At 38.8% G+C, this 22547-nt stretch overlaps 1 protein-coding gene across 5 annotated transcripts in view; it reads left to right on the forward strand.

Annotated features, from left to right (window-relative positions):
- The window catches only part of BRPF3 (bromodomain and PHD finger containing 3), a 48815-nt gene extending 26893 nt beyond the window's left edge, over positions 1 to 21922 (forward strand). For 3 of the 5 annotated variants that reach the window (XM_087719906.1, XM_014053874.2, XM_014053872.2), the window contains exons 5-13: positions 863 to 991; positions 3799 to 4111; positions 4363 to 4626; positions 9579 to 10085; positions 15553 to 15649; positions 17247 to 17344; positions 18237 to 18334; positions 20879 to 21033; positions 21437 to 21922. In XM_087719906.1, coding sequence (XP_087576032.1) covers positions 863 to 991; positions 3799 to 4111; positions 4363 to 4626; positions 9579 to 10085; positions 15553 to 15649; positions 17247 to 17344; positions 18237 to 18334; positions 20879 to 21033; positions 21437 to 21620 — 1845 coding nt within the window. In that variant the 3' untranslated portion in view covers positions 21621 to 21922. The remainder of the gene's footprint in view (positions 1 to 862; positions 992 to 3798; positions 4112 to 4362; positions 4627 to 9578; positions 10086 to 15552; positions 15650 to 17246; positions 17345 to 18236; positions 18335 to 20878; positions 21034 to 21436) is intronic. The other 2 variants (XM_087719907.1, XM_087719908.1) reach the window with 2 other exon arrangements.
- Positions 21923 to 22547: the final 625 nt, after the last annotated feature.

Consider the following 22547-nt stretch of genomic DNA (forward strand, 5'->3'; position numbering starts at 1 on the left):
ATTAGATCAAGAAAGGGGAATATATTATTTTTTTCTATGCTGATTTCCAGTTCTAAGCCTGTTTATTCAGAATCAAACATTACTTTATTTAGTGTGACTCACACTCGATTAAGTTGCCATATAATGCAGCCAAAGATAAATCTGAAAATGGATTGGAAATTGTGTGATTAAAAAATGCTTCAGGGCACATTTGATTTGTTCAAAAATTCCAGATTTTTCTCTGCAGATGATGTATTGTCAAATAAATAATAAAAATTGTAAAAGCAAAGATAAAACCCAGAAACTAAATCTAGGAAAACAAGCATATCCGTAGAACTACACCAGTAATGTAAAATCAGTTTTATTACTGAACTGTTCAAGGAGATACGAATGTTTTTGTTACAAGATCAGCAGGCTGCCCAGATGAGCTTCCCTGGATGGGTTGTGCCATGATCCCTTCACCAGTTATCACTTATCTAGTTATGGACCTTTATATATCTGCATAAAGATAGGAAGGCATAACTATATGTTATCCAGTTAGTTTAAGTTAAGATTTTCAACAAAGCTATATTTCTAAAATTCACAATCATGTAAAATGCAGTTTTACAGCTAAGTATTTACTTTAGTTTGCAGTTTTATGCTTTAAATAATCACTGTCTTGTTCTGGCAAAGTGATATAAGTTGAGCAGAGTGAATTTTGTCATCTTGAAAGTTATGCTCCTGTGTAGTATCAGGCAATTCCATACATTGGATTTGTTTACAGTCCATTTTACAGTATTATGTGATGAATGGGTGAGCTTTGTAGATTAATTATATATGAAAAGAAAATATTCCTTTTTCCTCTCTCTCGTATCTCTGAATAGTATTATTATTCTTATTTCAGGTAAAGGTTCAGCAAGCTGCTATGGAGTTACAGCTCACACCATTCAATGTTCTTATGCGCACAACACTGGATTTATTGCAGGAAAAGGATCCAGCCCAGATCTTTGCAGATCCCGTAAACCTGAGTGAGGCAAGTACCTAGTCCTAGATACATGGTTTAAGATGATTTGAAGACACTGTTTAGAGGAATGGCTGTATCACGGATTGGCAATGCAGCACTTGGGAGCATTGAATCATTTAGACAATCAAAAAAAAAAAAATCTTCAGGGCCCACAAATTAAAGATAACGTTATAATATTACAAAGAGTTTGAGGGATGCAAATGCTGAAATTTCACAAAATATGTTGCTCTTGCAAAGTTTCTCTCATATTTACAGAGGTAAACAGTACAATATTCTTGTTATTTTATCATTAAATAAAAACATAGTGCCAGGCAACTGGGAAAAATAAAACCCTGCCAGCTCTTGGACAATGTAAAAATACAACTGGCAGCAATAAAGTCTTGTTACTTGATTATGTCACGATACTGCTTCATAAAAGTATTTTTGAAGAATAAACTGCTTACGCAAAGAGCTACCAAATTGTCCCAACTATATAGAGCACTGTCTATATGGAAATGGGCTCTTATCTCTTAGCAAGATAGTTCTATTTATGAGAGGTGAAGGGCAATGTTCCCTCTAATTTTTTTTCAGTGTGTCCAGAAAAGTATAGTATTTGAGCAGCACATTTTCATGCCTGAGCACCTGAATTTTTTTCACAGATGTTTCACAGAGCAATTGATTTATAGGATCCGAATTGGAATGGAGAAAAATGGTTTTGTGCATGCGTGAGTGTGTGTGTGTGTGTGTGTTTGAGTGAGCGAGGGATCCGGTAAGGGAACTGCGCCTATTTAGGAAAGAAGGTAAATTATTGCAAACATGATCAATCGAAGATAAGTATGGGGACAGGTTGGGCAGTAGAGAGAAAGTGATAAAAGAGTGGGAGAGAGGAAGAAAAAAAGAGGGAAGAGAGACAGAAAGAGACAGAGAAGGACAGAAAAAGTGACAGAAGAGTGGGAAAGAAGGAGAGAGAAAGAGAGACAAAGAGAAAGAGGGTGAAAGAGACAGAAAGAGACAAAGGGGAGAGAGAAGGGAGAAGGAGAGAGAAAGTGACAGAAGAATGGAAAAGAGGGAGAGAGAAAGAGAAGAGAGACAAAGAGAAAGAGGATGAGAGAGACAGAAAGAGACAAAGAGGAGGGAGAAGGAGAGAGAAAGTGACAGAAGAATGGAAAAGAGGGAGAGAGAAAGAGAAGAGAGACAGAGAAAGAGGATGAGAGAGACAGAGAGAGAAGAGAGGAAGAGGAAAGAGTAAGAGAGAACATCTCATTTCAACCCTGAGGTGCAAATATTCTCTTTGATTGGTAATTTTATTTATCCATTTACTATCTAATACTCTCATTTCTCCTTAAGTTCATCAAGAATTCCCTTCTTTTTATTGAATTTATCACAATACCATGAGAACAACTTTTTCAGCATAGCTTTACAGCTATTTAAAATATATAGTAATTTAGGTCAGGTTTTCAGAACATTAGTCTATTTATAAGTCACTAAGTGCAAAGAAACAGATTCAGAAAGTTGGCTTCCCTTTTTGTAATTGCCTATTGTCTGCTTAATTTTCTACCTACATTTTTGATAACTGATATTCACTGTTGACCCAAGAAGCCCATCGCAGAAAGAAACCCTCCCTATGAACTTTGTTGGGTTTCCATGGAATGAAGTTTGATCTTTTTCTCAACCATACAGTAGCATATTCTTTCTAAGGAGGATATAATCAAGATAGTCCATAATTGCCTATCAATCTAACAGTATGGCGATTGACAATCTCTTTATATTTCAACTCTAACTCTTTCAGTCTTAAAGGTTTGGTGAGGAGAAATCCAAAAATTCTTTTAAAGAGGGAAAAAATGCTTGCACAATTGCACCCATTGAGACATGTATATATACACCACACAGAGAAACAAACTTAACAAAGTGCTAAGTCTGCCCACCAACTAACTAACTAACTAACTCCCTCCCTCCCTCCCCCCCTCTCTCTTAAAGAGGGGGAGAGAGAGAGAGAGAGAGAGAGAGAGAGAGAGAGAGAGAGAGAATCCCTCCTTCCTTCAGCCCAACACTCTTGCTGGCATCCCGGATGGATGAGAGGGACTGCAGAGGGTCTCCTCGCATCTAGGGCAGCGAGTCATTTGATGGGAAAGCTGCCTCTTGGAAGGAATGACGCAGATTGGCTCTCGCTTCATCTCTCCTGCTTTGTTTCTCCTGCCTCTTTCCTTTTCCGTTCAGTCTTTGGGCGGCAGATTGAAAGCGGAAGCCAATCCGGGTCATTCCTTCCAAGAGGCACGTTTCCCATCGAATGACGCTGCCCTAGACTCAAGGAGACCCTCTGCAGTCCTTCTTGTCTGGCCGGGATGCCAGCGAGAGTGTTGGGCTGAAGGAAGGAGGGATACACACGCTCACGCTCTCCCTCCCTCCCTCCCCTCCTCCTCCCTCCCTTCGCCTCTCTCTCTCTCTCTCAAATGGCAAATCCGAGCAGCCGCTGCTGGGAGCTGGTCCCATGCCTTCTCCCAACCCCCACACCCTTCCTCTCAGCTACTTCCTGCCTTGTGATTGCTGTCTCCAGGCTGGCTTTCCCCTCCTATTATCGTGGAAGGCGTCTCACAAAAAACACTGGGTGGCAGTTGGAAACTGCTGCGCGGTGTTTTGTTGCCACGTGCGCGGCCGCTCACCTGCGCACCTTAGAGGGAACAGTGGTGAAGGGAATATAATTAAATAAATAAGTGGCATTCTTAAAAGTTTATGTTCAAACCCAGTGCCAATAAGAGGACATACAGAATACTTATGATGGGTATACCCTGGTTGGCTAGTAAATGATTTTTGTAATTGTACAGGTTTTATATGTTTAGGTTCCAGATTACTTGGAATTCATTTCTAAGCCAATGGATTTTTCTACCATGAGGAAGAAGCTGGAGTCCCACCAGTACCAAACACTGGATGAATTTGAAGAAGATTTTAACCTTATCCTTGCCAATTGCATGAGGTATAATTCTAAAGACACCATTTTCCATCGAGCAGCTGTCCGGCTCAGAGACCTTGGAGGTGCAATATTACGCCATGCACGACGGCAAGCTGAGAATATTGGCTTTGACCCCCAAGTGGGGATTCATTTGCCTGAATCTCCAAAAACAGAAGATTTTTATCGTTTTTCTTGGGAGGATGGTAAGTTTCTGAGCTATTTCTGATGTAATAAAGAGAACAAGTGTATAAAAATGTAAAGCAACTCACCTTGAAAAGTGTCCTATATAAAAATATTTAACTGATTCCAGATTTAAGTGATGAATTTCCTTCCTGTGGTATAATGTTCATAATATAGTATAATGTTTAGCTAGCTAGGAATGGTGAGTAGGTCTGGCTTGAGAAGCAGAGAACTTTCTCAATTGATATCACACATCCAGTATTTCTAATTGCAGTTGACAATATTCTTGTTGCTGAGAACCGAGCTCATCTTTCCTTGGAAGTACAACTGAAGGAACTACTGGAAAAGCTGGACATAGTGAGCACCATGAGGTCAAGTGGTGCCCGAACTCGTCGGGTTCGACTTTTGAGACGGGAAATCAACTCCGTCAGGCAAAAGCTGGCTCAGCAGCAGAATAAAGCCATGCCAAATGGAGAATCCGCCGCATGGGAAGAAGGTCTGGAAAAAATGCTGCAGAGTGATGAAGATAGGGAAAAAGGTGAGAGACTTCACTAGATTTCAATAAGTTAGTGAGGAAATAGATTTAATTTAGGCTGGGCTGGGTGGGGTAAATGAAAATACCCCTGGAATCTTACACGAGTCTGTTATAACTGTGATGGTGAACACGGTTGCACTTGGAGCCCTCTCTGCAGGCATGTGAGCCGTCGCCCCAGCTCAACTCCACCTCGCATGTGTGTGTGCACCTCCTGTCGGACAGCTGATTTTTGGGTCTCTGCCACACATGCAAGAGACATGTGAGCATGAATGGGGGTGAGGGTGGGTCGCACAGACATGCGTGGGGTTAGAAGGGGAGCAGTGCCACCCCATGCCCCTTTTTGATCCCAGGAGGCATCAGCGAGGCCTGCTAGGCCCAAAACAGGGCGTGGAAGGGTCACACGTGCATTGCCTTATGGGTGTGGGCACACGGTGTATGCTGTTGCGTGTGCATGCTTTCAGCATGTGAGGACAAAAGGGTTAACTATCATTGTGTTAGAATAATTCTTGCTATAATTCTTGCTTTTAATAATGCATATCAAAAATATTTAAACATTGAGTCAAAGACGTCTTCAAGATTTGTGATATTTATCTTACTGCACAGTACAAATTGTACCTCATGATAAATTGGTGAGTTTGGAAGAAAACAGCCGAGGCTAATCAGATTTGCCAACATCTACTTGGCTGCATCCCAGAATATGTCCTTACACTGAAATCTCTGTAGCATTTATAGGGAATACTAGGTTGGAACATTCTATGTGCTAGGAAAAGAGAAGAAGAGAGGAAGGAAGGAAGGAAAAAGAAAGAGAAAGAAACAACAAAAGAAAGAAAATATGAATCACCAGAGTAGGTGGCTGCAAAAGAGATAAATGCAATTTTAGTCTACGTTAGTAAAATTCAGTTCAAGGGAAACAATAGTTAGCTTTTGGTTATTATGCCTTATTCAGATTCTATCTCAGTTGTTGTGTCCAATATTGCAATTCAAAACAAATTTAGAACACTTAAACTGGTATAAAGAGGAACCTGTGCAGAGGCATTGAGTTAACTGGGTATGTTTAGCCTTGAGAAAAGAAGATTAAGGGAGGGTATAAGTACCTAAAATGACTTTACAGAAAAGCAGGATGAGACCTGTTTTCTAGTAGAGAATATATGGAGCTGAGAGTTGAATTTTTGGGCTTTTGGTGTTCTCTGAGCTTTTATTTGCTTCTTGAAAATCTTGCATTACCAGTCTGGGTGAAATCATTAGTACATAGGGCACTGAAGTTTGTTATCCATTTATATGTGATAGAGTGATCTGGCCTGGCTTAAAACATTTATAATTTCCCAATTGAAAATTGTGTTTGTATAGGTAGTCCTTGACGTACGATCAAATTTTCTGTTGCTAAGTGAGTTTTGCACCCATTTTATCATCTTTTCTAGCCATAGTTGTTAAACGAAGCACTGCAATTGTTAAGTTAGTAATCCAGTTGTTAAATGAATCTGGCTTCCCCATTGACTTTGTCAGAAGGTTGCAAAAGGTGATCACGTGACCCTGGGACACTGCAACCATTGTAAATATGAGTCAGTTATCAAGCATCTGAATTTTGATCACATGATCATGGGGATGCTGCAACGTCATAAGTGTGAGAAATGATCATAAGTCACTTTTTTCAGTATCATTCTAACTTTGAACGGTCACTAAATGAACTGTTGTAAGTCGAGGACTACTTGTACTTGTACCTGTAGTGAAATTAAAGAATTTTCCTCATGCCTTCCAACTGCCAATTGATTTTCATGGTTGCATACTGCCAGTTTGTCCTATATAGCAATCTGCATGATCTGTGCATTGTATGTTGTCACTTGACATGTTTTGTCTTCTTTGGCTGTTGAGTCTTTATGTTTGCTTTGGATGCTTTGGATAGATATTTATGATTTAGGGGCTGTTGTAATGTCAATAAATTGTACTAACCAGGGAGTAATTTCTAAGACGTTTTTAATGTGTGGTAGAGCAGCGGCCTCTAATCTTTGGGCAACAGGGACCAATTTTGTGGTGAAAGTTTTTTCCATGGACCTGAGGGGACATGGTTTCGTGTGCTGCCTGCATCCCTGGGATGGAGGTTTGCTTGTTTGCGCTGCATGGTTTCTGACATGTTGCGGACTGCTGCAGGGGGATACCTGTGGTATAGGGGTGGGCTCCGGGCCGGCAGGCATTACTGCTGGTTTGCTTGTGGGCGCTGTACAGAAGCAAAAAACAAGATGGCGCTGCCTATGGCACCGCCCAGAGAACTGGTTTGGGGGCATGGCAGGCATGGGTTGCTGCCGGTTCCAGCGACCCAGGCTGCCAAACCACTCTGGTTCGGCCGAACCAATCCGAACCGGTAGGAACCTACCACTTCTGTGGTAGTGCTATCCTTTTCATAGGTTATGTACATTGTATTACAATCAATCACACAACACATTGACCAACATTTAGAAAAGCAAGAACTAGAACCTGAATAGGAAAATCAAGGGGAAAACTGCAGTCAATTCAAAGAGCCGTTGAACAATATCCCAATGGAAGCTGGTACCACAAGCTGTCATATTTAAACACGAAATGACTTCATTCTCACATGCATTCATCGTGTTACCTAGCCTAGTAATTAAATGTCTACAAGAAGAAAAGTAAGCTCAGAAATCACTACTGATCCAAAAAGGTCAGTTTCTGTTGTTCCAAAATGTTGGACATGACACAGAGTAGGAGATTTAAATTATAGGAAGACAATTCCAATGGAGCATTAGGGGGGAAAATTCTAATGTGAAAAGCATTTGACAACAGAACCAGATGACAAGAGATGGTAGTAGGATCTCCTTCACTAAGTATGTGCAAACCTAGGCTAAACAGATGTTTGTTGAGAATGCTTTAATTTGTGCTGAGCAGACTGTTATGCATGATGGTCTAAATGTTCTCTTCCTGTCTATTATTCTGTGACTAAGAAGTCTTTTGCAACTGTGTTCTTACCTGTAAAAATGAGCCATAAATATTATACCATGAGATTTCCAAGGAAACTATACACACATACTCCAATTTATAGTAAACAATGGAATTCAAGGGATCTTAAACTCTGATCCTATGGGCAGTGGGAATCAAAATAGATTCTATTTTAGTTAGGTGTAATACATAAAACTAAACACTGTGATTTATGTACACAAAGGTTAAGGATTTTTGAATGAGTCAGAATACCATGACTTGTTCAATAAACCATACTAAAATGAATCATGACTTAAAGCCATAAATGATTTCAGCTAGCAAGTGTTAATCTGTTTTTGAACAAGGGGTTATTATTATTTTTCAAGTGACATTAGTTGACAGCATGCAACTAACTTGATTGTTCTCTCCCAAAGAAAGATGTGAAGTCATAATTTTTATGTTTTGAGACACTGAAAATGGAAAATGCTGTATAGAAAAAATATAAAAAATGAGTTCGTTCTAATGTGTTTGTTTCTAGTTTTTGGTTCATAAATTGCTAAATGTATTTTTCCCCTAGAATCTTGTAATATAAAAAATATGTGTACTCTTCTAAATGTAGACTAAGATTTTTAGTATTTTGTCACACACCAGATGTTTAGGCTCCTGTAGTTTCTCAGCAAGGGAGCAATAACTGTAGGAAGAGTTATTGTTATTCAAATAGCACTACCAATGATAAGAACAGAAGATGTGAAACAGCTGTTCTGCAGACCAACAGAAAGATAGGGCAGCACATGAAACCCTTGGAAATGACTTTCACCGTTCTAATTTCTATTGCAGGGATACTTTGATACTTTGTCTTCTCCACACACTTTCCCCCCAGAAATTACACACTGGCGGTCAGTTCCCCAAAGGGGACTAATTTATGTTTAACGGTTAGTGAAGCAACTACAGAATGTTGTTATCTTCTAGCTGTGTTTTAAGTGTTATTCTCATTGTCATTCATGGAGAAATAAAATAGTTGGTATGGCATTTTTCTGTCAGCACTCTCTAATTTTATTGGGAAATTCTTGAGTCATTCCTTCTTCCATGAGGATGGTCAGTGAATGGCATGAGGAGGATGATAAAACGACAGCATAAATCCAATGATTTCATCAAACAAATGCTTTCCTTATATACTTGTACCCTAGTCTCTGACACAACTCTCTCTGTATGTGGTTTTTGTGATGACATTGTGCATGTTTCTTCATCTGTTGTATTGACTTTCTTCCCTGGTCATCCATGTTGAAAGCTGTATAGTTTAGGACCTGGAGTGAATAATTTAGCTTAGACTGAATGCTTCGATGGAAAGAGAACTTAAATGGGAGAAGAATGCAAGTGTGATTTCATTCTGTGGTTGAGTTTCAAGCATCCCATAGTCGTGTTAGAGAACAAGAAATATGTCAGATCTGGACTGTTCTGAATGTTTTCGTGACTGTACAAGGAACAGGGACAGTTTAGTTTAGTTTTGGTTGAAATAAAAAAAATACATTAGTGACTGCTTTTAGTGTGCATGAAACTGGATTCGTCTTTAATCTCTAGACTTTTATATGTCCGAATCCTCTTATGTGAAGGTCAGATTACTTGAAAAGTATTAGAATCTGAAAAAAATGAGTAAAGAAAGATAGGAAAATGACTTTCATGCAGCTCAGTGTTTTCAGCATATTTACTCAGAAGTAAATCCTTCTAAATTTAATGTGTGGGAGATTAAGAAATTTTGCATATTTATTCCATCCTAAATAATGCCACAGAATAAATGATGATATATTTCCTGCTTCTTGCGAGAGTCAGAATAGTTCTTTCTGAAGACTTAGATAAGATTCTCTCTGCCTTGTTCCCCCATACTTGGAATGCCTCTCTTAAATACATAATACAAAACGTAGTTATTTAACTGATGTACCATTGACTTACAATCATAGGAGGAAACAGAAAGCTGTGATCCTACTTTGGGGAATACTTTGTAAGATGTTCAAGCAGATTCTTTTTCTCTTTAGCAGATGACACCAAGCCCCCACTTCCCCCTACCCTGGAGCCCACAGGACCTGCACCCTCCCTATCGGAGCTGGACTCTCTGCAGGACCCTCCAACTCTCAAACCCATTAGCGAAAGCAAGTCCTTGAACAGACTGCATAAACGGCTGAAGTCTGAGGGCGAGCTCTTTGATAAGAAGACGCTGCAGAGGGAGAGCCACCACGCCTTCCACCGCTTGCTCAGCGACAACGGCCTGAATGGATTGGCCCTTCAGGCTACGGGCACGTCTGCCAGCCCCCCGTTTAGTGGAGTGGGCAGGCGGACTTCTGTCCTTTTTAAAAAAGCCAAGAACGGGGTGAAACTACCAAGAGATCTGGACTGTCCCCTTGAGAATGGAGAGGACCACAGCCAAAGTGGGCAGCTCTCCCCCTCCAGCATAGAGGGTGAGCAGCCATCTCGGAAACAGCCACAGAATGGGAGCTACAGCAAGAGCGATGACGAGAAATCCCCCAGGCAGGCAGGAGTGACAGGTGACTCCCCTGAGCTTTCATTCCTCTGATGTTTTGGAAAGTCAGAGATTTCTAGAGTAAGGTTAGCTGGCTGGCAAGAAATGTCCATGTCTCTATAACATCAAGCTTTTTCCTGAGTGATAATTGGCTTCTGTGCAATTTCTGTCATAGGAATCTTCACACCAGGCCCCAATGATATTAAGGACGAGAGAAAGCTATGGGCTCCAAACAGAAGATTAGCCATTTCCAAATGTGGAAATTATGCTGACCTTTTGATTTGTAATTGATTTGATTACTTTTATTATTTTTTATTCTGTTGCTAGGACTGTTTTTAGGAAGATTTGGAACATTTGATAGTTTGAGATATAAGAGCAGAAAGGGGTATGCATTTCTTTATTTTCACCCCAAAAATGTTTCCCCTTGCCTAGACTTCTTTTCATATTTTAATTTGGGGGAGGGTCACTATGTATATTACTTTTTATAACTCTTTCATTGGAATGAATTCTGACACTATTGAGATTTTTTTTCCAGTGAACATTTTGTGTAAACAGTTAACACCAGAATCTTCTCCACTGCTTTTAGAATAGAACAAAATTATGTGCCAAACACAAATTTGATGGTGCCTAGAAGAATGCAACAGTATTAAAAGTTCACTTATTTATAAGATCTGAAATATTAAACAGCAGGTTCTAACATTTTTCTTAATGTGTTTCTGAATTCAAGGCACGTGATGACTCACAAGTGAATATAGATCAGGCTCCCCTGAAAAACGTATTTGAAAATTCTCATATTCAAAGTTCTGCCGATGATACTTATCTCTAATAGTTTATTCACATGTGGCAGTTAACATTCGATGCTGCAGTCATTACATAGTGAACATTGATCTGTGAGCCGTTGTATTATTTCAATATTTAAAAGAGAGAGAATCAAATTATCCTTAACCATGCCAAAAGCAGTATTTTTACCTATGTGCCCCACAGAGTAACTTTTATTTATTTGTCTATCAAATTTATATGGCTGCCCATATCACATAACATGACTCTAGGCGGCATACAATAATCACGTAAAAAGCAACAGAATGATCCTGTGAATAACAAAATTTCTCCTGAAAACTGTTTAAAAGAGACAATATATATATATATATCAGTAATTTTAATATATTGCAGGACCAAAGACATATGTTTTCTTAAGTACTAGTAGTACATAACGCTGATAACCATTGCATGCAACATTTTTTAAACATTTTTTAAAGTAGCAGCAAATAATGTTAAAGTCATGGGTCTGTCTTTTCCAAACTAGTACTGGGGAGTTACGTTTTGTGAGGATTGTCATATTTCGGGAGCATCCAATTTTGAGAAACTAGCAGCAGGTGAAATCTCCCACATCCCAAGGTGTTTTGATTTTTATGTGTTTCAGTTGTTGAGGGTACAGTTGTACAATGAGGCAGCCGTTGGAAGAGTTGAAGGAGGGACAGATTGTTATGGAGAATACATACGTGGTTGTGAAGAGTCAACAGTGATATGGTGGTCACATAATTAGTGATGTGTGTTATGTTCCCGCATCCATGCTTCATACATTTGTGTAGCCTTATTTCAATAGCTCTGGTATCACTTGCAGGTCTCCTGTACAAATATTAATTAAGCTTAACCCTGTTTGCTTTTGAGTTCAGATGCAGTCATGTTAATGTGTTAGGATTACATAGCAGCTGTTGTTAAAAATAGTAAACCATCAGGGTAGTTTCATATTCTAGTTTGACTAGTAAGCGCAGTGGTTATTTTTCCCATTTGAGGCATTTGTGTGACAGCTTAGTGATTACCAAAAGATTTTAATATTCTTCTGAAAACTGTTTTCATTCAGACTTTCCCTCCTTAGACTCCATCCTTTTTATCTTTTTGTTCATGAATAGAAAATTATATAGTGAAGAAAAGGGAGTTTTCTGCTTTTCCTCTCATGAATAATTATAAGGACATATTTGTTAACAAAAAGAATGAAGACTAGTTGGCAGAAAATAAGATCAAATAGTTTATTACTGTCAGTGGTAATACTTTACAAAATAGAATGATTTCATCCTTGTATTTTGAGAGGGTAACGTGGACCTTTCTTTAAAAAAAAATAACATCCATAGGGAGTCTTCTTGAGGCTAATGTAGTTCATGAATGCATTTTATTTGGGAGCCTGCAACATTTCTGGTTGTCTCTCTGATTGTTGCTCTACATTTATCTATTTTCTATGACCATGAGATTCCATTCCTGTTCAGTCTAATGTTTAATCAGTTTATGGTGGTTTGAATCATATTCACCATTTAATTGCCAATTCACCAGATCTGAAGACATCCTTTTGGAGCATTTTACATCAGAGGAATAATTTTGGTGTTGGCATTTTTTTTTTGGTAGCTTTACTGCTCAATCTTGTTTCTACTTAAATAAAATTCATTATCATCATAAAAAATAGTAGGTCATACACAACTTGAAACAAAACAGCAAAGATTGTCATTTTAGTAGTTCTGGAACAATTTTAGCAGATCAGGCAGATAAGATAATAGGGATACCTCTAAAAGCATTTAAACCCCTTTTACATAGGCAGGGTGGTTAAACAGAATGTGGTGATGCTATTATTTATCACTCCCAAGACAGCTGCTTTTGTAGGGGAATTTCCTTTTGTGGCATCATTGTAAATTATATTCCCAATTTTGATGTCTTTAGTTGGATAAGAATTATTCTATAAGAACTAGGCTCAAAAGTGAAAATATGTTTATATCATTTTCATGTTAAAATTTATCTTCCTCTGTACACCCTTTCTTCTTCTAGAACCAAGAATATTACTACTTTTTGTACCTTTATACTTATAATACTTATAATACTTATAATAACAGGTATTAGTGAATATATAGAAGATAGCTAAACAGTTTTTTTCTTTAAAATCATCATAATAAAGGAAATGACAGTAGGGAGAAAAGTAGCACCTTTGTTATAATACAAATGCATAATAATCTATTGGGATTAAATAAAGACAGAAACAAATAGATAATCTCAGAAGAAAAGTAATGAGGTGCCTAAGGGATTCTTGTGTGAATAATATAATAATCAAAATTCAAAACAACAATTTAAAAGGATATGGATAAAAGACTTAGCCGTTGAAAAATCATGGGATAATGGCTGGAATAAAGACCATTCTAAAATTGATTCTATGAAAGACTGATAGAATTACTGATACACAGTACTATTTTTATGGGATAGTTACATTCAGGCAAAACCAAAATAAACCTATATGTAGAACATTAAGTACACAATTCAATATGAACTATATTTTATATTTATATTTATATATATATTTATAATCATACTGAAAACTAGTGTTGTGTAATCTCAAAACTTTGTGTCAGAGATAACCTATAATCCATATAATGGTAGGTTTGCATGCTATGTGTTTTCATTCTCTTTTAGTTATCTGGGTCCAACATAACTTTTAATTCATAAAAAACATGATTAAAGACAGTATAATGTTTAACACTTCTTGACGTAGGACAGTGATGGCGAACCTATGACACGCGTGTCAGTGCTGACACGCGTAGCCATTTGGGGTGACACGCACAGGATTTCATGCGATTCATCCTCGGCTCCTGTACGGCCGCCGAGGATGAAAGAATCTGTGCTGGAGGAACGGGGGGGGGCGGGACGTGTGATCTCCCCCGCCCACACTCACTTACTTTATCGCCACCACCCCTTTCTGAGCGCAGGGGCTGCTGGTAAGGCGTGTGTGCCGTGCGCACACACGTCATCAGCGCGGCGAGGGAGGACCCGCAGGAGAGGAGCGCGGGAACAGTGCGCGCCTCTCTCCAGTCAGGCCGGCACAGAGAGTCTACAAAAAAGTCACTAATAGGCAGGTTAGTTAAAGAATTCGCCCTCCCCCTCACTTATCTCAGTTCACGGCAGGGCTGTGGAGTCGGCTGCTTCCAGCTCCACGTCCTCATCAACATGCCGCTCCGGCCCGCCCCCGCTATGAATATTCATATTCTTCGCCCTCGCGTCACTAGGAATATTCATAGCAGGGGCGGGCTGGAGCGGCATGTTGATGAGGACGTGGAGCTGGAAGCAGCCGACTCCACAGCCCTGGTTCACGGCACCCCAAACAAGTTCAATAATATCAAGGGCAACATACGAAATCGACTGATGAACAAAGAAGTTACTAGTCGTAGGAGATGTTTACAAAAAGACAGTACATATTCATATACATACAAACGTTCCAACCAGTGGTGGGTTTCCAATTTTTTTTACTCAGGCAGGTGTGCGCATGCAATGCTTCTGGGCACATGCAGAAGTGTCTGGGCAGGTGGGCAGAGCCTCCCACCACCGCTACTACTGGTTTCCCCGATCCGGGCCAAACCGGGAACAACCCACCTCTGGTTCCAACTTTAGTACAGTATATGCAAGATTCCCCTGGTGATCAGGGCACTTGCATAAGATTGTAGAATATAATCTTTGAAATATAACACCCCCCCCAACTACTGTATTGAATTATCTGTTTTATTCTACTACTATACTTCTCCTATTGTAATAATGCACAAGAAGAAAGATAAAATTACCTTGAAGTGACTTTTATGCTGGGGGGAAAATGCAATTGAAAATGCAGTGAATGTGTATTTTGGATGAATTCTATTAGATTGAAGGGATAACTTGGAACTAATTGGCTTCTTTATTATTTTGGGGAAATAAAGCAAAAAGCAAAATGTGCATATAAAACCAAGTGTGTTATCCTCTTAACTTTATTTGAAAAAAATACCATCTGAGAGGATCAAAGGAATGTAGGAGTCTATTAATCAGATTGTCCCTAGAATAATTACTTTGATAAATATCTCCATCAGGCTTCAAACTCAAATGTTATATTGTAATTAGGACAAGGAGTTAAAATTGCTCACATTTTCCCCAGGCTCTTTTGTGCATCATTTAATAAATGGGTTCTTACATATATTTCACTTTCCTGCCCCACAATTACTCTATCTAGATTAACACAATCTATATGTTAACTGCATAAAGTTTTATTGGGTTCAATGTAGTGGCATCATAAATGAAATTTAGAATTCACTGGTTGCTGGTGAATCCGGCTCAGATTTGAAAAGCTAAAGCAACATTATAAATTCTGCTATGCCCGCATAGGATTCTCCTTAAGCATGATGAAGTTTGATAATATATGTTCCTAAACTTTTCTCTGGCTGCCAAAACAGTTAGATTAAGTTTATTTTACTGCACAACCAGGTCTCTTGAATCAAAAATAATTGCAGATATCCAGATGGAAAATGCTCCTTGGCTGCGACTCTGCACAAACATAAGGAAGGTCATGCCAATTGTTGCCTTAAATCTGATGAACGTGCTCATCTAATCCCATTAGCTGGAATATATAGTTGTGTTTCTGAGTTTTCCTCGATGAATCTCTGAATATCTTTTGAAGAAGCATATTATGTGTAACAACTTATTCTCACCTGTCTTCTCAGCACCTGTGACTAATGGCTTCAGGAAGCATATAGAAAGTGGGTCTGATTCAGAATGTAGCTCTGGACGGGGCAGCGGTGTTTCATTTGATATTTGCAGGTAAGACCCTTTTTGGGTGGTTGCATTCAAATAATTAGAATTCTACTAATTTTATATATTTACTGTAGAAGGTTTTTCAGATTTCAAGGTGATTGTTCTTTCCTTACGTTTTGGGCAACATACAATGCAGTAGTAGCACTGGATCTCATATGTGCAGTATATGTTTACCTTATAGTAGGGTTTCCCAGGCTGAGGTATATCTCCCTTGGGGAGGTGCAGACAAAGTCCAGGGGAGAAATGAAGAATCCTTTAGTTACAATATATGGTTACAACAAAGTCACCTTTTCCAAAGTTTCACTGTATTATTTTCATTGTTCATTTGTGTCCATTTTGGTGTTTGGATTTCTATAGGAGGGGTATATACATTAAGATTACACTAAAGGGAGATGAAATGGCAGGTATGTTGGAAGAAAGTTTGGGAACCCCTCCCTTGTAGCTTATTTATTTTCTGACCCTTTCTTCATTTTGCACTAGTATTTTAAAATTAACTTACCTGATGATTCCAAGATGTATGGGTACCATAAGGTCAAGAATAAATTCCAATCCAAGTGGTAGGGAAGTTCTCTACAAAAAGAATGGTTTGCCTTGTCCAATAAACATCTAAATCCTTTTAGATTTATATCCAAACTTTTGCCCTAGAAATTGTAAAACCACATTAGCTCTGCTAATTCTTACCTTGTCATTGTCTTTCTTTATCTTTCCCAACAATGTGAAGCCTCCTTGGCTTTTTCTTGCTTCCTCATTCTTCCTATGCAATTCCTGGGAGCAGTTAATCACTATTTTAACGTCATAACAGAGCCCCTCTCCAAGGGGCTCTAAGCAGTTTAGAAATAGGAAATAGTAATCAATCAATCAGCAATTATTTTGCACTTCATGTGGTTTCAGTTGCCCTGCGGATATCTCTATCATGTAAAGGTCTTGTGGCCCACTGGAGAAGGATGCTGAAATTTCATATCAAGCCCAGAGGAAGGTTTTCACACTAGTATGGTGACCATCCCAGAAAATAACATTCCGCCTGTCAAGCCCCGCCAACTTGCCATACCTGGGGGGAAGGGGGGCCTGGTTGGACCTCTCATCCGTCCGTAGCCCAACCAAGGAAACGCAGAACCAGACAAGCAAACACAACCAAGCTGAATTCAGGGTTAATGGCTGACGCAGGTTTAATGGCTGAGAACCGGCATGAATAAGTCCTGGTAGATTCCAAGTCTGTAAATACCATAGCCACGCCCACGGCCCAGCCCACTATCATAGCCAGCATCCGGCAGCTAATTGTCCTCCTTCCAGGTTTCTCCTCAGGCGCCTGTCAGCTGTTCCGGCTGATTTGTGGTTGCGCCAGTCAGCTGGTGAGTAACGGGCAGGCTAGTCTAATGGAGAGGGCATCTGGTGGAAACTAAAAGACTCAACCTGGGGTATCGCATTTCTGATGCCGGAGTGGAGATGGATGCAAATAAGAGCCAGGCTGTAATGGGATGCCTGTACAGAAGGGTTTTCTTCGTGACTAAATTTTCCTTTAGTTCATGACATTATATGAACTGAACTGAAGCTATCAAATGGTATTTAGTATCTCACTTTCTTGTCAAACCTCCTTTTTTCACAGTAGTCCGCCACCACACAAACGTAGCCGAGGGAAGCCTGCTCTTATACGGGTCCCTTTTCTGGATGGTGTAAATAAAGATTTGGCATACAGCAACTCAGGTGAGATAAAATTTGCATATGAAATTCATATGAGTAAGATATAGGGGCTATTTTTCATGTTAATTGTGCCACAGGAGAATAGGTTCTCTGCATATTTCTGTGGAGGTAAGCACTACCAAATTCAGCGGTGCCTGCTTTTGAATAGTCATAAGAACAGTTTGTCAATTTATTCTTTAAACCGGTGATGTCAGAATTTGCAGCCTCTGAAATTAAGCAAGTGATATAATCTGCTTCCCTGAACAGGAACCAGAATTCATTTCTGAATGCCTTACCCTTCTCAGCCATTTGTCATGAGCCTTGGTTAGCCCAGTGGTTAGAATGCAGTATTGCAGGCTAACTCGCTGTTCACTGTTAGGAGTTCGATCCTCACCAGCTCAAGGTTGGGTCAGCCTTCCATCCTTCTGAGGTTGGTTAAATGAGGACACAGATTGTTGGGGGTAATATGCTGACTCTGTAAACTGCTTAGAGAAGGCTGTAAAGCACTGTGAAATGTATATAGGTCTCAGTGCTGTTGCTGTGCGACCCCCGTGCATGCATGTGACACTCCTGTGCTCCCATGCTCATGTACCACGCCCCCAGGCCCTGTTTTGGCTTCCAGGTTGGTACAGGAAGGAGGCCTTCCAAGCCCATGTATGGCAGAGACCTGAAGACCAGCTGGCCGGCAGGAGGCACATGTGCGAGGGACCTGGGCTGAAATGACGACTGGCATGCCTGCAGAGGGGGCTCTGCATGCCAACTGTGGCACGCATGCCATAGGTTTACCATCATGGGTCTTGACTGCGTACAGTCTATGCTTCCATAGTAATAGCATTGAATCTTCAGTGATGAATTCAGTGATGAATTTGGCATAGCACAACATAATTCTAAATTGTGTATTACTGTAACTTCTTAGGAAGAAATTTGCTGATGTCATATGAGGAACACACTGATCTAGAACCTCTGGAACTTGTGTGGGCAAAATGTCGTGGCTATCCTTCTTATCCAGCCCTGGTATGTATCTAAGGCTAAGTCAGCAGTACTTCTTGGAAAAAGAAGTTAATTCTATTGAAGAACTGTCTCACCCAGTTTGTTTGTTTGTTTGTGTGTATATATATATATATATATATATATATATATATATATATATATATATATATATATATATATATATATATATATATATATATATATATATATATATATATATATATATATATATATATATATATATATATATATATATTGTATAGAATAGATCTATTTCAAGCTATTTAGCTCTCATCAGCTAGCCGTACCCTTACTGGGATTTGAACCTGGGCTATATTACATACTAGGCAGACATCTTAGCCATTAGGCCACAGGCTCTTATCCGCTATATATATATATATGGTTTTTCTGTTCAAAATATATTGAGTTTAAATAATAAATAGTAAATTAAATTCTTAATAACTTGTGTTTCTTATTATTGTAGCATATTGTGAGTTAATATTTATGATGTATTACTGTTTTTAACTTTTCTGAGGTAGATTCCTCTATGTTTACTAAATAGCTCATTCTCTAAGTCTTTAGAATTTTAAAATCTTATTCTAAAACATAAATTTTCCTGACAACAAAATGCCAGATTAACTCATTTATTCTATAATATTTTACTCTGCTTTTCACAAAGTAGATTTGAAATAATATCTGCCTTAAGTTAGATGATAATGTAATATTATATAAATTCCAACAACATAACTGAGAAGTACAGAGAACATTCAGTTAATACTTTTCATTTTTTAAAAATAATTTTATTAAAAGTTTTAAAAGATAAAAATTAACCCAACTGATATAAAGTAAGAAAGAAAAAAGAAAGAAAAAAGCTGAAATTCAAGAAAGAATAAAGAGAAGTGGCTTCTGGCCTTCTTTATACCCTGTTTCCCCGGGGAGGTCTTATTATTTTTGAGGTGCAGGAGGCAGGGAGAGTGGTCACCTCATGGCTGCTGCTGTGTTGCAGTATTTTCGGGGTGGGCTTATTTTAGTGCATGTGCCCCAAAGCCTGATTGGGCTTATTATCCGGGGAGGTCTTATTTTCAACTTTCTTTACATCTTTCTCTAAAGTTACATTATGACTCTCTTTCAAAACCAGAAACCATAAATTCATTTTCTTCTGTTTTGCTCAAAAAGTCTATCAAGAGTTTTGAGTATTTGCCTATTATTTCTTATCTTGTGTCAGATTCACAAAGGTGTTTTCGGCACAACCTGTGGGTTTGACTTTATTTCGTATTTTCAATAGGGTATATGTAACATAACAAATTTATAAATCTACGTTAATCTTGATTTTGTTGTACTTACAAATAACAAATAATACAAATCTCAGATCACATCCTTCTAGCTCCAAAAGCCTTCTCTTTTGCATCTTGTAATACTATATATTTAACATTTGGTTTCTTCCTCTGCCACACAAACTTAAATATATCCATTTGCCATTGTTTAAAATGTTGCATCAGTTGTCAGAGCAGACAAAAACATCATTCTACACAAGACATTCATTTTTATCACAGAAATTCTCCCTAACAATAACAATAGTAGCTTCTCCCATATTAATGTCTTTTTTAACTCCATTCCATGTTTTAATACTAATACTTAATGTGCTAATACTTTCGAGTGAATTCCCAGATCCAGTTAAAATTCATATTTTAATCTCAGAAATCTAAGGCATTAGATTCAGGGTATATAAAAGTGTGCCTTGTTCCATATGAAAATGAAAATATAAAATAAATTATTACAACAAAATTTTATATACATAAGCACTTCATATGTATGTGTATGAATAATATGTTATACAACAATTTCAATAAATGCTTTCATGGTACAAGAGAGTGATTATCAAGGTTAACCTTGATAATTCTGGCGCCAATACTACGTATTTTTCGGAGTATGAGACCCACCTTCCCCCCCCTCAAAAGAGCATGGAAATGTTGGTGCATCTTATACACCAAATACAGCCCCATCCCCGCATCCCATTTTTGCAAAAACAGACCATTTTTCGCAAAGACTGGGGCATTTTTGCTTTTCCTCAGCTCCCAGCAGCACTCTGCAGGCTGCAGCAAGGCTGAGGTAAGGCAAAATTCCCCCATTTTTGTGAAAAATGGCCTGTTTTCCACCCGTTGTTTGCAAAAACGGGGGCCTTTTTGCCTTACCCCAGCCCTGCTGAAGCCTGCAGAATGCTGCTGGGGGCTGAGGGAAGGCAAAAACTTTTTTTTCTTACTTACCTCTTCGAAATCTTGGTGCGCCATGTACACCAGTGCATCTTATAGTCCGAAAAATACGGTATGTTCTTAGAGAAATACATTCTTTCCCTTTAAGCCATAAGTAAAGGCTGGTCTAATTTGTGCAAAAATATTTAAGATTCATTTGCCAAAACAAAATGCCCATGTTACCACCAAAACCTAGATGCTCTCTAAGCTTCTTGTTTCAAGCATCCTTGGATTTTACCACAAAGGGCTCTTAAGTCTTTGAGCTAAATTTTTGTGACTTGTGTTAAATCCCCATTGTGTTTTGCTCTTTGCTTTTTAGATCATTGATCCTGAGATGCCACAAGAGGGCCTCCTTCACAATGGAGTCCCAATCCCTGTCCCCCCTCTGGAAGTGTTAAAATTAGGTGAGCAGAAGCAAGCGGAGGCTGGAGAAAAACTTTTCCTTGTCCTTTTCTTTGACAACAAGAGGACATGGTGAGTAAAATAAGCCAATGAAGGGTAATAACTTCTTTTCTTTGGACAATAGAATATAAAGTATTTATTTTAATTAATGTAGCAAGCTTGCTGATGATTGAGGGACGTTTCGATCTATGTAACTGAGTAGTAAGCCAAGAATTCATTCTTCTTCTAGTCAATCATAAGTATGACTTCTGTTTGTAACTGCGCTAAGCACTGTAGCTTGTTTTTGCTAGAGAGTGTACTAACACTTTTATCAGGCATTAGTGCAACTTGGGCGATTTAAAAGTCATAGAAGGGTTGATTCTACAATTTGTAAGGCTTTCAATTTCTTCATTGTCTCCATAATAACCCCCCCCTCTCTCCCTCCCTCTCCCTCTCTCTCTCTCTCCCTCTTTCTCTCCCTCTCTTTCTCCTGCAGGCAGTGGCTTCCACAAGAAAAAGTTCTTCCTCTGGGAGTAGATGACACTGTGGATAAACTCAAGATGCTGGAAGGACGGAAAACCAGCATCCGCAAGTCTGTCCAGGTTGCATATGATCGTGCAATGATTCATATGAGCCGTGTTCGGGGAGACCATCCTTTCGTCACACCCAATTATCTGTGAGGAAATTTGCTCTACCCATCCTGTAGGAAGTAACGTTTGCATCTACAGGCAAAGTTGATCAACTATGAAGTGAGGACTATGGGATTTTCTTGCCTACAAGAAGATATAATTGCCACATTTGCATTTTGAGTAGAGACGCGGTATTTCCAACAGTAGGAAAAGTTCATGTTACATACTTGATATGTGCCAAAAAGTCTGCCTGGTTTCTTTCTGAACATGTTTCCCAAAGAATCCAGGAGGGAAAGAAGTGATGTAGCAGTGTGATCTAGTAAGATGATGTCGGGAACAGTTACACTATAATGCTGCAGAATCTTAAGATAATTTGCTGATTGGACAAGAAGCCCTACCAGACTCTTGAGTTTTTAAACTTCAGCTAGGCCTGAAGCAGCTGTGGAGCTTATTGCTTCTGTTATGAATTGAGGGTCTTTTTGATGACTCTTGTGTGCCAAATGTTCACTAATATTCACCATATATTTTCAAGTTATTTTTGAAAAACACTGGTCCCCATCCCCTGTGTAGAACTCTCTAAATTTGTATATGTTTTTATGTTAGAGATTACAATGAAAAAGAAAGAAAGATAGAATATTTGGGGGGGTAATGCCCCTTTCCTGATTTTGCCTCATGCTCACATTCACAGAGCTTTAAATATGAAGAAACCTCTTGGGAGATATTTTCTGTGATTTTTACATTTCAATTTCAGATTCGTATACTTCTGAAAATTGATACAGTAATATTTTAAATGTTATTTTACAAATACTTATGCTGCTAGAATGTTGTTGCTAGATATGAAGGTTTATTGTGAAATGAGGAAAAAGCAATCTTTATGGTATCGAAAAAATTTCCCCCATTCATGAACAATGCCACTGAAGCCCTGTCTCACTTGTCAGGTCTGTTCTTCAGAAAATCACAGCATCCTGTCCATTCTGT

The sequence above is a fragment of the Thamnophis sirtalis genome, unplaced genomic scaffold, assembly GCF_051295495.1.
Source record: "Thamnophis sirtalis isolate CommonGarterSnake01/CBP01778 unplaced genomic scaffold, rThaSir2_p1.2 scaffold_7, whole genome shotgun sequence".
NCBI classification, from domain to species: Eukaryota; Metazoa; Chordata; class Lepidosauria; order Squamata; family Natricidae; genus Thamnophis; species Thamnophis sirtalis.